Source organism: Procambarus clarkii, chromosome 3 (genome assembly GCF_040958095.1).
Source record: "Procambarus clarkii isolate CNS0578487 chromosome 3, FALCON_Pclarkii_2.0, whole genome shotgun sequence".
NCBI lineage: Eukaryota > Metazoa > Arthropoda > Malacostraca > Decapoda > Cambaridae > Procambarus > Procambarus clarkii.
Window position 1 is genome coordinate 22,842,141 of NC_091152.1, and position 15,973 is coordinate 22,858,113.

Sequence of the window (15,973 nt, forward strand, 5' to 3'; positions counted from 1 at the left end):
AGTTAACTCAAATAATCAATACTGGGTTTACATCCAGGGCTGAGTGAGACATTTGGACATTTCAATACACACTTTGCCTTTATTTAGTTTGCAGTTAATAGGTATGGCTGCTGTGAGTCACATTTTAGGGAAGGTCAATTATTGACTAGGTGAATCTCAATAGGCCTAATCAGCCTCCTGTTACCAACAATGGGAAACATTTCTATACACTTTTATTAGATACTGTCAGAACTAAAGCATTTAACAAAGTCTTGCTTCAGCAGTCTGAGTAAACCTTGTGACAATAACAGAGAACTATTTTTTAACCAAGAGATGGAAAAAAAATTATCATGTGACATTATTCATGCATCACAAATTCCACTCATCCAAATGTTAAATAGATAAATTAATACACTGACACCTCCAAAATTTGGATTAGTATACAGTTTATAATTCTGGATACAATCTGGGTTTGTGTGAAATCCAGATTTCCTGAAACTGCTTTTTCTGGGGAGCTTCTTTGAGACTCTCTGAAGCTAATACATTGACTCGGTTCCAGACTACCAGGTGCCATAAGTCATGGAGCACTTATTGGCCTACCGGGTACCATGAGTCATAACTTGGACCCCCTCAGAGAGGCGCATGTAGCAGTGGCACTATAAACATCTTACATTTAAAGTAATTCCCCTTCCCCCCTTGTATGAGGGAGGAGGGAGGCAGGCTGAGTTAGCCAACCCCACCACCATCAGTTCTAATTCTGATGTGTACCTAGTCGCCCGTTCTAGTCGCTCTGGCTCCAGTCTCCCATTTTTCAGCCTTTGAGGCTGTTCTTATACACATTTGTGTAACCTGAGCTAAGAGTTACAGTGAGCTTGGAAATGCATGTAATCAGAGTTTCCTTCCTTGTGCACTCTGTAAGTACCCTTGCACAGTCAGGATTGTCTTCCCTTTCCATACTCCATTAAGGAGTGCCCTCGCCCTACAAGTAAACCAATGGTCTTGGACTATCTGTCTTTTCTCAGGTTGGGAGTGTTTTTGCTGGAGAGGCACACTGTGGTTCACAAGACCTAATTGGTGCGCAGAGGTAGACTTCCGGTTTATAGTCTGGGTGGTGCTATATTCTCCCTGGTTGCTCATTTTCTGTGGTATGCTCCTGCAGGTACTGGGCTTTCTCTCTTATCCCCTTTCTGGGAGGATTTCATTGTTTTAGCCATTTTATGCTTGAAAGTTTAAATATTAAACCTTATTAGGTTTTCCTGAGGAATTTATGCAGTTCACTCCCATCGTTGCCCCTACGACTTTTCTGCTGGTTTTGGGTGGCCAGGGTTGCCTGGGGTAACAACCATACTGTTCCAAGTGCTTGGGCTTCCTGCAGGGCACTCTCACCCTGCAGGCCCTGGAAAACCCCAATGGGCTCTTGTACTATGGATACTTTTCCCATGCCTGCCCTCTCCTTGTGCAACTTTGAGGGTTGTTCAATGCCTGTGCCACCTGGCAATGCTCATACATTCTGCCTCCATCATGCTGCCTGTTGGATCTGTGACACCTTCAACCCAGAGTCATGTGGGACGTGTTTCTCCCAGGTGACTCATCTTACCCATATATTTCTAAGTTCAGAGATTTCAGGCAGTGACCGCTTTGCTTTCGAAGTTTTCTGTTTTGCAGTAATTATCGAAGTGTAGTTACAGGATTAGAGCTACGCACGTGGTGGCCCGTCTACCTAGTATCATGAATACTGGGTAGGCTACCATGAATAACAGATCCAAGTCCAGTAAGGCCACTAAGGCAGATAACACACTGATCAGGAATAAATCATCTAGCCAAGCTAGCAACAAGGTTAGTCCAGCTGTCCCTCCCTCGGGGGCCGCCTGTACTGACTCTCCCCTTGTCAACAATAACAAACCATCCCAGCTGGATGGTGCGTCGAGATCGTCATGGATCATGCAACAATTATGCAGCTGTATGGATCAACTTAACCCTTAAATGGCGCCTGGCTATTTAGCATGTGTCACCCACAGGCGCATACAAAAAAAAAAAAATCCTTCTAAACCTGTTAATTTGTATTCACTGATCATGGGAAAAATAACAACAAAATCGTAAGTGGCATATATTGCCCGCTATAGGGTGGGGAAGTCTGGCAAAAACCAGGCGCTGACTCAGCGTGCGTCCCAGACGGTCTGTTGCTCGCCAGCTGTCAGGCCCGAAATGCCACAGAGATAATTACCTAACTATTTCAATGTCTCTGATTGATTTTTCGTAGTTTTTTTTGCTGTAATATTATTCAATAGTGTGTAGTGTGATATATTTATATAATAAAATGAGTGAATCATCGCTGTACTCAAAAATATGGTGTGCATATTATGATTCAATTATGCTCATCAAACAGTGAACAATTACTTTGTCGGTTATAACACTATATACACAGGTTATATATAAGTATCTGCATGTTTTGTTCACCATAACGAACACTAAGTTGCTATTACGAGTCAAAAAGTAACGAGGAGTGACCGCCACACACCAGCCAGCCACTCGCTGCCACTCACTTCCTCAACACCTCACTCGCCCACATTCTCCTCCCACCATACTGTTTTTGCTTTTATTCACTATATACAGATGTAATATATAAGTATGTACATTCGTGTTCACCATAACGAACCACTAAGTTGGCATGCTCAGTGGCAGTGGCAGCCCGCCACTGGCTGCTACTTCCTCCCTTCCTCAAGTCACCTGACTCACCCACATTCTCCTCCCACAATACTGTTTTTGCTTTTATTCACTATATACAGACGTTATATATAAGTATCTACATTCGTGTTCACCATGTTAGTGGTGAGCACTAACGTTAGTGAGGAATGTTAGTGCCTTGAACAAGTGAGCAAGCGGAGGGAGCATCAGCTGACGCTGTGACATCACTGTGGAGTGTGGCAACCTCTGTTGTTCACTGAACTTGCCATACCAGCTTAGTTGTACAGTTATGGTGAACAAAACATCCAGAAACTTACATATAACCTGTGTTTATAGTGAAATAACTGCAAAACTATTCGATTATTGTTTTATGATCATCATAATTGAATCACTAATATGCTCACAATACTTTTGAGTATAGCAATGGTTCACACATTTTATTATATAAATATATCACACTACACACTATTGAATAATATTACTGCAAAACAGAAAAAAATCAATCAGAGCATTGAAATAATAACGTAATAATATCTTTGTGGCAACTCCCTCCTGACAGCTCGGGTGGAGCTGACCACCTACATCAATTACTCTGTCAACCTCATACTATTGTGGCCAAAATATATAACCTACGATTTATTTTTATATTTTTCTTGTGATCAGGGAACACAAATGAAAACTTTTATAAGACAAAAAACATTTCTTAATTTTTTTTATTTCTTGCGGCTGACGTGTTGCAGGCTAAAATCGCAAGAGCAGCCCAGGGGGGTTAATACAAATATGTGTACATAAAAGTATATTTGATTACCTCTTTGGTTATGTAAGAATCAGGCATTGTTTGAAGAGCCCGTGTAGCATAAATGGCTGGTTTACGAGCGTCTCCTTCAGCAAATTTAAGCAAAACGTCCATTGTGTCTGCCAATCGTAAATTTTTCAACCCACGGATATACATCAGTTGACACAATTCATGACTGCAATTTCCCAACTTCTCAACAAGTAGGCTCCTCACTTCTGAAATAATCTGAAAGACAAATGTATGGATTTATACAAAGAAATTACCCAAAAGAGTAGGAACAACTATACAAATACAGTAAAAGTAAATCCTGCATGTAATGCCTACAGTTGATTCTCCATCTTTTTGATGTCTTGAGTAATTTTAGGTATGTAGGTTTTAATTTTAGGCCAAAATGTGTTTTTATTTGTATAAATATCAGACAGAGTACAGAATATATAAAATCCCAGCATCGAGTGTAATGAAATGCCAATTTCTGGAGGAGCCCCAGAGGCTCACTGACGATCTCACTCTTCCCGAGATTGCTTCACTAAAAGCTCACATCAGCCGTAAATAGTTCTGTTGGGCCTGCCAGGAACAAGAGGTTGTCTGACACTGCAGACAACTTGGGAAATGCAAGTCTTGGAACGAACAGGGAACTTAGGAAACAGTATCCAACTTAACAGAAGTGGTGGCACACAGAAGTGGTGGAGACAAGGAAGCAGTCCAAGAATCCCAAACAAGACCCAGCCAGGTCTGAACCTGGGACGGAACCAGATGGGACTTCCTCCAGTTCACCAGGAACCTGAACCTGGCGGGCTGGGAAAGAACCAGATCCATGGCGAGCAGACAAGCTGACCGACTGGGAGCCCACACCAGCCAGTCGTCGAGGTAGGCCAAAACCCGAACCCTAGAAGAAGCAGACGGGTCACCACAACCCGGGTCAGATGTGTGAAAACACGAGGTGCCAGATTCAAGCCAAAAGGTAGACAGCGAAAGCGGTAAGTGTGATGCCCCACCACGAAACCTAACCAGTCCCTGAACCCCGGATGAATAGGAACATGCCAATAAGCATTCTTGAGGGCCAGAGACACCATCCAGGCACCCGGCTCCAACAGAAGCCGGATCTGAGACATAGTAGTCATCCGAAAGGAGGGGCAAGGAATCCAGGGGTTCAGACGGAACAAGTCCAGAATGAACCTCAGATCCGCACAGTCCCGTTTTAGCACTGGAAACAGGTGGGAAACCCACCTGAGGGACGGGGTCGTTTCGACCATGCCCAAACGCACCTACTCTAAGATGATTTGATGAAGCGCAGGAGAAGAAACCTGCCCCGTTAGTCCCGAATCCCCCAAAGGATGACGGGCTGCCCAACGCCACCTCAGGCAGGATGACACAACCGAAAAGGCCCACAAATCATGGGACCAAGCGTGGGCAAACAGAGCGAGCCTGCCCCCCCTGTCGCCCCGTCAACGGGGCGAACCGCATAAGGGCCGATGCCCCTTAAAGAACCCAAACGTCGAGCAGGGCGAACACCACGCCGACCAGACGACGCCGGCACCGAAGGTAATGTCGGCTCAGATACTGGCACCAATGGCCCACCTCGACCAGCGCAACCCGGAACCCTGGCATGACCCCTCCGAGACTGCCAAGAACGACCTCCCCGGAGAACCAACAAGTTTGACATAGGACGACAACTAGATGAAGCCGCTTGCAGAAACTGCGAGACCGCAGCTTCTGCAAACAGTAACGGACAAAGTGGAGATGAGAACCTAAGAGCCACAGCCCAAGCGGATTCCAAAGATAGGGCGAGCACAACCTGACGGCACGTGAGGCGAGAAGCAAAAAACAGAGATACCGCTTCCTTCAAGATGGGCGCAAAGAGCTTCAACAGTGCAGCCGACACCCTAGCTGCTGAAGTCAGTGCTCCAGACGAAGGCCCTTCACTCAACGTTCCCACATCCTCCTCAAGCCAGGCATAAGACAGCTCGAGAAGGAAAAAGAAACGCAAGACCGAAGCCAAATGCCCATGGGAGCACAAATCCTCAGCAACCAACGATGCTGAAAGAGGAACCTGCACGTGAAGCTGGAAAGGGCCAACATCCTGAGAAAGCACGGGGGCGAACAAGCATGCATTAAGGTGTTCAAACTCACCCCCCCCCCCACCCCAGGTAAACCTGCAGAAATGTAGAAGTTTCACGCCAATCAAGCGTGTGGGTCCGACAGAACCCACGCCACGCCCCCAAAGAAAAGAAAGGGCAGTCTGCCAACCAGGAAGACTCCGGAATCTCCACACACACCCAAAAGCGGGTTCTAGAACTGAACTCAAATGAAGATGGATCCATCACAGAGGTATAAACCGGATCTCGCAAGAGGTATGCAGCAAGAGCTCCCGAGCCTCCTTCGCAGAAATACAGAAAGTAGAAAACCTCTGGAAAGACAGATCTGAGGTACCCAAAGGAGCCCGAAACCGAACCAGGAGGAGGAGCTAAACCCAAATTATACTCGTATAGGGAAAGGGGGAGGGTAAGAAAACCCCTCCCCCTGCAACAATAAGCCCCGCGAGGAAGGCAAAAGCACCCAAGCGGGGTCAAAGAGGGCCCCAAGGCCCCCAGGTCGTCTCCTCCCCAGCCCCAAGATCCCCCATGTCGGGACCTGGGGCAGAGCCGTCCTCCAAACCCTCTTCCTCTGAAGAAAAGGCAGAGTCCCGGGGAAAGGCAGACAAGAGGGGGGTTTGCTGGTGGGACCCAGAAGCCTCAGCAGGAGGAACCGGCTCAAATGCCTTCATCTCCGACCCGAATGGGGCAGTGCCCGAAGCCACCCGAACCTCATTACCAACTAAATCCTATGCCGAATCCGAAACCCTCAGACGTTTAGGAGCCGGACATAGGGGGAAGGGGCAGGATGAACCACAGGGGAAGGACCAGGGAGCGCAAAAGGAGCCAAAGTCGAAGCGACTAATGCCCCCAGGTCCGGGTCCCTAAAACCAAAACGGGGCAGCCTCAGGGCATCCGGGTGGGAACCAACTTAGCGCGTTGCAGTAACCTAAACCTAACATGCAACGCAAATGCTGCCTGTACCCTAACAGGAACCTCCTCAAAGTAAAACTGGAGCACAAGCAGAGAACACAACTCGCAAGACTCCGGGTCAAAGGTGTCGTTGACCCAACAGGCAGCATAACGGAGGTAAAACAGGTGACTGTCACCCTGAGACAAGGGCACACAGCAACTTTCAAACACGAACAAGGCAGGATGGAACTTGGGATACGCATCCATGGGCCCGTCGAGCCCCAATAGGGGTTTCCAGGGCCCGTAGGGTAACAACTACGGGAAGCCCGGGCAAGGTGTTGCTAACCGATTAAAAATCCAAACTAACAAGGGGTAGATGATAACACTGAAACCCTTGTGATGTGTACAAGCACAGGGGCCTAGCAGAGGGCCACCAAAACAGCATTAGGGGAACTATAGGCCCACGAGGCAGAACCTCCACCAGGCAAACAAAAACAAAACCAAAGAAAAATCCCGCAAAAGTACACCGTCTCCAGAGGTAACAGGAACCGGTTGCCGCTTAGGTGGCAGGACACGCAACACCTTAATGCCCTAACCAGCACAACACCACTCCCTACCCAAAGCCAAACAAGGGCCCCAAGACCTAGCTGGCTCCAAGGGCGAGGCAAATGCCGAGCAGCATGAACCCCTACGGAAGCGGTTCCCAAACGCCCCAAGGAAGATAACCCTGACACCCAGGGGCAGTACTCACAGGGCGCTTAGGGAAGGAAGCCCCTAAGCGCATGCAGCCCGGCACTGATGAAGTACTCCTGGCCACCGCACACCACACTAAGACAGCAGAGAACGCCACACAAGGCAAAACACCGCCCAGGAATTTGAGGCCAGAGAAGCATCTGTCCAGGTTGACACTAGCTTACGGACTGAAGGCAGCCAGAGCGGTGGGGTCCGGGGCCCCTCCCCTCCCCCTCTCGGGGAGGGGAGGGCTGCGCGGACAACCGGTGCGGTAGTAAATTGTGATAATTGCTTGTTTGCTTGTTTCCTTGGGAATGTAGGGAGTTCTCTACCTCTGTTCGGTTTTTGTTTTAGCTTTTTACCGTGTGGGGTTTGTTTTGTTATGCCTACCTTTCTGGGTGCCTAACCCTGGTCGATGGCAGATAAGGAAAACCCCAACCACAACAGGGTTTTCCAGGGCCATTGCTCCCTGAAACCTCTCTGCAGGGGCCAGGTTCTGGCGCTAGTCCCTGGTAGGTCTGAACTCCATAGCTAATGTCCCGGTCTAATATAACATACATTAGCCCCATAAGCTCCAAGGAGCCGTAGGGGCTCCCCACAGAAAATATGATTGAAAGGCATATAAATTAGTGTAAAAAGTATTGATAGAGTACAGTATTTTAAGTGTTAATGATTAATTAAGCCTTGACAAAAAGATACTGTACAGTGTAAATATACAGTAGAAATAATTTTCAATTGTGAATTAGAATTAGAACTCGTGTGAATTAGTAGTAAGCCTAGCTGTTGTGTGAAGTGAATGCCTGAAAATAAGTGTACATACTGTATGTACCTTGTATATAGTACTGAACAATATATAACAAGCGCTGCAGAGGAAGACGTAATCTTCACAGCTTCATAATCTTCAGCTTCATTAAAAAGTATGTCAATTTACCAATTTTATTATAGTATTACAACATATTAATTTTTTTTTTCAACAAAAGCTACATATTAGTCTCTGCAAATGTATATTCTATCATTAGCAGAGAAAAGGTGAACTCAAAATATTTCATCTTGGCTAGCTCTCAGTTAGTGACAAGGCTCGATCGCCATTGTATGGCTTGGCCGCCACAGCCTGTGTTGTAACATTAAAAATACATTACCTGCACTGTACAGGGTAAAACATAACACATCTGTAAAATTTTATTGAGAAAATATTAACAATCACTGATTGATACATGAAATATTTTGCAATACAAAGGAATGAACCAATTTTTTCCCACCCATCTGGACTTTATCAGAGCATTTTCACACATCCATGCAGCAGCCAACAGCTGGCTTAATCGTCGGCGTGGCACTAAATTGGAACGCAATTACACAATTAACTTTATTTAATTTTAGTTATACAATATATCTATCAATGTATCAAGTAGGATATATAAAATATATATACAGTACTTGAAAAATTACCCGACCCGACTTAACACATTAAAGCGCGCGGGCCCCGTGAAAAAAAACTAGCGCATTGTGCGCGAGGCGTTTTGGGCTCTTGAGCGCAAACACCAAAAAGTGTGTAATCTTTTCACTCTCCTGACACCAATTCTCGAGCTACGTATTTCATTTTGGTATCAATGTGTTGGCAATAAAATTCTCTACAAGATCATATGTATAAAATGTAACCAAAGCATTAGCTATTCCACCACGAAATAAATAAAAATGTAGATCACTCGCCGTATGCCCAAACAGCAACAAAATGTTCATACTCTTTTGTTTGTTGTCAGCTCCACATTAGTCCTACAGCGTTAAATTTTATATCACTGAACTCGCAATAAAACTCTCTACACAGACATATGCATATAAATGTAGAATCATGATCGCGGCCCACACAAGAGTGTGTGAAGTGGGCGATTACCCTCGTTGTGTCACCAACTTAATAGTCTCTCCACTAAGTTACAATACAATGCCATTTTCTCAAATAGGCCATGTGCCTATTAGAGAAAACGGAAATTTAATGGCAAACATTTTCATACTAACCCCAAGTCGATCGAATAAGAATTGGATTTTATGTTTTTTTTTTACATCGCGCGGCTATTTACGACGCGGGGGCAGAACCCGCATAAGCAAACCCGTCGTGTATGTACGACGTGGTCGCTTTAACACTTTGGTGTACCCCGCGCGCCACCCCTCAACTCTGCGATTTGGGTCCCAGGGTTTCACGGGAGTGTGCGTAAATTCTGAAAAGTGTATACTCTCTTCAACTTTGTCACCTTAATTCTCGTCCTACGAGATTAAATTTGGTATCATTGTGTTTGCAATAGAATTCTCTACAGCACTAAATGCATATAAACTCCAAAAGCCCGGCTAATTACCCGCAGCAAACAGAGAAAGTGCGAATGAGTTACCCAGGAGCGCGCATACGCGATAAAATGTTTTCACTATTTTCACTGTGGTCACCTCAATTTTCGTCCTAGATCTTTCATTTTGGTCTCAATGGGTTCGCAATAGAATTCTCTAGAGGAACATTAGCATATAAAATAAAAAACTTGGTCACGCTCCAACCGCCGACGAGTTGAAGACGGGCCACACTTTAGCCGCGAGTGAGCGCTCAGAAGCCTTCCAGCTACACTCCCAATTCCCGCCTTTTTCAAGCCAGCCTTTCGCAATTTTCTTCCTGGAAGGGCCTTGTTCATGATCACTATCCATCGTGGAGTAAGCGTAGATAGTTTCTAAAGCTGCAGTAAGAAATATAGCCACGGAAAATAGCCGAAATGTTCACATGTTTGAGATGCAAGGGGAGGCGACACTGGTTACAACAGTGGAGCGAAAACAATGGGCCGACGGCGTGTGCCGAGCCGCCTGCAGGCCACGAGACGCAACAAAGAAAATGGGAAGACATCTGGGTGCATTTTAAAACCAGTCCCCAAAAAATCGGATAAAAATCTGATTTTTGGCGATTATTTAAAGTGGATGACGCAATCCTGCGTCATGCCCGTTATTACCGACAGTAAACGGATGACGCAATGCTGCGTCATGCCCGGGCGAAAGTGTTAAAGTGTTAACTTCAGAAATACCAGAGCTCCGGAAATAACGACCAGGGTACAGCCCCATACAGGCCATTAAATTGAGTAGATACTGTATAATGACCTAGCTGAGCACCATAGGTTAGAGAGCTGGACGAGCATACATGTCAAGGTCGTTAGGCACAAAATCGGTACCAATAATAATGTGGGGTGTTTCTTTTTTGCTTTCACGACTGCAATGCGTACGTCGCCAATGTACATGTGGCAGACGCTTCACGAAGCTGTCGGAATTAGCAGAATAGAAAATACGAGAGCAACCGTACAGGGCCTGGGAGCAAGGTCAAGTTAGTCCTTGGGGGTCTCTTCTCAGACTAGTCTCACCTGGTCCTGCTCCACGTTGATCGTTGGAATCTCCTCAATGATTTAACACTTTAAGCGACTCCTAGAGTCCTCATCACATTTATAGATTAGTGAATATAGGCAACTCGGTGTTGAAGACACTTAAGAGCTGAAGACTTGTATAATATTGGCAGTATTCAGAAGCGGTTCAATGGAAACACCGCATAAAGCTTAACAGTAGTTTATTTACTAACTTAACCATTAATACACAGGGTGCTTGATTTACTTTAGATTGGCGTCAGCAAAGCTATGGTTATATTAGCGAGACTCTTGACGTCTGGCTAAACGGCTCGTATCCACTCGTGGAGAAACACTTAACTTAACACAGTTGACAGCCAATCATTAACACGGCAACCTAACTGCCGGTTTGCAAAGGGATCACAAGAGTTCCATCCGGATACTCGGTAATGATGATATGCAATAAATCAACAAATACACTGTCAATGGGACAGGCAATAACATGCACAATAATATTATCACACAATAACTAAATGTGTGGTGTATGTGAAGCTCACATTCACAGACTAGTGAAATGCAGTGATACCACACAGATAAACACGCATTCACCGTCGATTCACCTATGACCTGTGACAGGTATAAGAAGGTGAGAACTGTGGTTGATCCCTCAGATCAACACAGACACAATAAAACAAGGACAAGATCTTGTACTTACAGACGGGTACCATGCCTTACTCACTCAGGCACATTTATACAAGCACTCGTAGGTGGCCTGACAGCTGGTTTTGCTCGTAGACACGGAGGGTACTTGCAGTAGGGCGGGCTGTATGCTTAACAGACAGACACCCGCACACACACACTGGCGCTGGCGATGAGTAAGGTGGTGACGTCACGTAGTAGTGAGGGCAGCGGCAACTGGCGGCTTGAGGCACAGAGGTACAGAGGTACTAGCTACACGCTCTGGACCGAGTGCAGACCAGGTTATATGGTACTATGCACTACACTGTACGCTGTGGTACAGGTACACTGTGGTAAAGTCACACACAGATTACTTAGGCGGCGGCACTGCCTTAGTTCACTCTTAAGTCACTCACAACGATCTTTGTCACCAGGGGTTACCCGATACCAGTCTGTTTCGCTCTGGAGATTTGTCACTTTAGGCTTCTGAATAATATATTCGCACTCGTGATTCTGGGCGAGTGTGTCGTATAATCTTCAGATGCCGAGTTAACTTGACGGTGATGAATAGACAGTGTTCTTCTATCTATTGGCTGTTAGATAGAACAGGACACGTCCTCTATGCAAGAGATCCCTCACAAGAATGGATTTTCAAAGGGTGCCGGGCATCTCGTGGCACACAACACAAAAAAGAGTTACAATTTGACCAATAGCATTGCAGCAAATGGGCGGGAACCAATCATATTAGCTCGTTCAATGAGCAGTAGCAGGAGTGACGTCATGAACACGTCACGACCACGTCATAGCTGTTATTTGCCATCGCGCCGGTTAACCCCAGAGGTCAGAGGGTCTGGCGTCTACCCTCTGTCTCTCACGCGGGCAACAGCACGTACTCACTGACCTTTTGGTGGCCAATATGCTTAATTCCCTGTATCTACTTTCTGCCTGGACATACAGCGGCCTCCGTATTATAAAAGTGTTCCTGGTTAAGTGGGGATTCTGGAGATACCCAACATGCCAGGTCACTATCCAGGGTTAACAGAAATAGGACCTTGTGCACAAGATCGGTGCACTGTGCACAGCAATGAGCCATTCCAGTCAGCTGTGGGAGAATCTTGAGAGAGACACTCTCACAAATAAAATAATGAAAACTAGCCGAATTGTTACCGAAAACGGCATTTTCTTTTATGAAAAAGAAAATAAAGTGGAACCTTGGCTCTTTAATGCCCCCGTTTTCATATTTTTTTGGTTCTTGAGTTCAATTTCTTTGAAAAATTTGACTCGGTACTCGTAGTTTGCTTTGGTGCTCAAGTTCGTTGATACACGTATGGGCTGACCGAGCACATAGCACACTTCGGTTTCCAGTGTCTCCCGCCTAGTGATGATCGCGCTTGAATTCTTTGTGAAGAATTCAAGTGTTTTGTGTTTTTTGGGTTTCTGAACATAAAAGTTCTTATTATATATCATTCCATGGGTTCCAAGAAAGTCAGTGGTAAAGTTCAACTTAAGAAAACAGTTGTGAGGATGACAATAGAGGAAAAACAAGAGACCATTCATAGTAATTACCTAAGTGTAATTACCTAAGTGTAGTTACAGGATGAGAGCTACGCTCGTGGTGTTCCATTTTCCCAGCACTCTTTGTCATATAACGCTTTGAAACTACTGACGGTCTTGGACTCCACCACCTTCTCGCCTAACTTGTTCCAACCGTCTACCACTCTGTTTGCGAAAGTGAATTTTCTTATATTTCTTCGGCATCTGTGTTTAGCTAGTTTGAATCTATGACCTCTTTTTCTTAAAGTTCCAGGTCTCAGGAAATCTTCCCTATCGATTTTATCAATTCCTGTTACTATTTTGTATGTAGTGATCATATCACCTCTTTTTCTTCTGTCTTCTAGTTTTGGCATATTTAATGCCTCTAACCTCTCCTGGTAGCTCTTGCCCTTCAGTTCTGGGAGCCACTTAGTAGCATGTCGTTGCACCTTTTCAAGTTTGTTGATGTGCTTCTTAAGATGTGGGCACGGCACAACCGCTGCATATTCTAGCTTTGGCCTAACAAAAGTTGTGAACAGTTTCTTTAGTATATCGCCATCCATGTATTTAAAAGCAATTCTGAAGTTAGAAAGCGTGGCATAGGCTCCTCGCACAATATTTTTTATGTGGTCCTCAGGTGATAGTTTTCTATCTAGAACCACCCCTAGATCTCTTTCTTTATCAGAATTCTTTAAAAATTTCTCACATAATATATAGGTTGTGTGGGGTCTGTTCTCCTATTCCACATTCCATAACATGGCATTTATTAACATTAAATTCCATTTGCCAAGTGGTGCTCCATATACTTATTTTGTCCAGGTCTTCTTGAAGGGCATGACAATCATCTAAGTTTCTTATCCTTCCTATTATCTTAGCATCATCAGCAAACATGTTCATATAATTCTGTATACCAACTGGTAGATCATTTATGTAGACAATAAACATCACTGGTGCAAGAACTGAACCCTGTGGTACTCCACTTGTGACATTTCTCTAGTCTGATACATTGCCTCTGATCACTGCCCTCATTTTTCTATCAGTCAGAAAATTTTTCATCCATGTTAGAAGCTTACCTGTCACTGCTCCAATATTTTCCAGTTTCCAGAACAACCTCTTATGTGGAACTCTGTCGAAAGCCTTTTTTAGGTCCAGATATATGCAGTCAACCCAACCATCTCTTTCCTGTAATATCTCTGTTGCGTGATCATAGAAACTGAGTAAATTTGATACACAAGATCTTCCAGATCGAAAACCATACTGTCTGTCTGATATTATATCATTTCTCTCCAGCTGTTCTACCCATTTAGTTTTATTTATTTTTTCCAATATTTTGACTATTACACTTGTCAATGATATAGGTCTATAATTAAGGGGGTCTTTCCTGCTTCCACTTTTGTAGATTGGAACTATGTTAGCCTTTTTCCACACATCAGATACAACTCCTGTAAACAGGGATGCCTGAAAAATCAATTGAAGTGGAATGCTGAGCTCAGGTGTACACTCTCAGAACCCATGGTGAAACTCCATCTGGACCAACTGCTTTGCTCTTATTTAGCTCCTTGAGCATTTTTTCCACTTCGTCTCCAGACACCCATATAGTGTGACAATGTGCTGTCTCACTACAGACAAGTGTTAAAAAATAGGAAAAAACAAGTGTCTACAGACAGATTCTTAGTAAGACATGCAAGCAGTGAGCCACAACCATGTCCTAGTGGTAGGCCTGCAAAACGTAAGAGAGTGTACCCCAGAAATGTCATCACTGCCTGATGTTATAATGGAAGGGGACTCCCCTTTTAAACACTAACACCTCTCCTCCTCTCTCCCCTCCACCCCTCCTCCTCACCGTCTTCCATACGCCAACAAGGTAAAGTACCTATGAATAGTTTTCTGTAAAAAATGTATTTTTTAGTTAATATTTCTGGGTGTGGAACGGATTAATTAAATTTACATTATTTCTTACGGGAAAATACTTTTCGGTTTTCGTATTTTTGGTTTTCAAACTGTCTCTGGGAATGGATTAAATTCGAAAATGGAGGTACCACTATATTGAAAACAAGCTGTACAAGAATGTAACAACTCTTGTATATATCTAAAAAAAAAAAAAAAAAAAAAAAAAAAAAAAAAAAAAAAAAAAAAAAAAAAAAAAGCACCACAGTCTGAGAACACAAGACTGAGGAAATACTAAACAAAAGTACTGTCCAATAGTCTCATACCAAACACAATACTGCCCCCGGGAACACAAGATCAGAAGACATGACCACCATCCACAATTTCTCAGGGGACCAGACCGGGTAGAAATAGATGGATGAATAAACACGAGTGGTACACCCATAATGGGATACGAGTGGAAACCGAGTACCCAAAAGAGCCATGGAGACATTAGAAAAAACTTTTTCATTGGCAGAGTAGTAAGGAAATAGAGTGCAGGAGGCAGATATGGTGGAGGATGACACCTTACACAAAACCAAATGTAGAGATGAAAGAGTTTGAGAAGCTCAGGAATGTGTACACAAGTAGAATGCTGGGTGAGAGGTGGGCCCAAAGAGCTGAAGCGCAATCTCCGCAAGCACAACCAGAAGAGTACAATGAGGCGAGGAAAAACTTATCAAAACTACTGATGACACATCGACAGTGATGAGGGAAGCTCACACTAAATCACATACACCCCCACCACTCGCATAGCAGACACAACCCACACCTTAGACATGCCATACATAAGGGAATGACCGAGTTACCGGTAAGAACAATGGTTCAAAAACAATAAAAAACCAGCGTTGAATGTTATGAAACGCCATTTTCTGGGTGAGTCCCGGAGGCTCCCCGGAGCTATCCCAGGCTGATATGCTAATGTCAGACTTTGGCATCAGTCATGTGTATGGAGTTCTTAGGCCTACCGGGGACCACGGCCAGAACCGGGCCCCCTCAGAGAGGCAAGGGGAGCAATGGCCTATAGAAGCCCCCGTGTTAGTGGAAGCATTCTATGTCTGCCATCGACCGGAACAGGCACCCAGAAAGGTAAGCGCCCCAAAACAAACCCCTATTCTGGTTAAAATTGCTACCTAAAACCGAACTAGTGGATAGAACTCCCCAACCGAAAACAAGCAAACTAGTGTGACGTCACACACTGCCGCGCCGCTGTCTGCGCAGCTCCCCCCTCCCCGGGAGGGGGAAGGGGGAGCCCCAGACCCCCCGCGCCGGCTACCCACACCTCAGTTCTTGAGGCTGGATGTCAA

The 15,973-nt window shown here is 44.9% G+C and overlaps 1 protein-coding gene across 1 annotated transcript in view; it reads right to left on the bottom strand.

Moving 5' to 3' along the window:
- Window positions 1-15,973, bottom strand: part of Mtp (microsomal triacylglycerol transfer protein) — a 253,595-nt gene that overhangs the window by 39,328 nt on the left and 198,294 nt on the right. Inside the window, exon 11 of the mRNA XM_069330044.1 lies at window positions 3,473-3,685. Within this exon, the coding sequence (XP_069186145.1) occupies window positions 3,473-3,685 (213 nt within the window). The remainder of the gene's footprint in view (window positions 1-3,472; window positions 3,686-15,973) is intronic.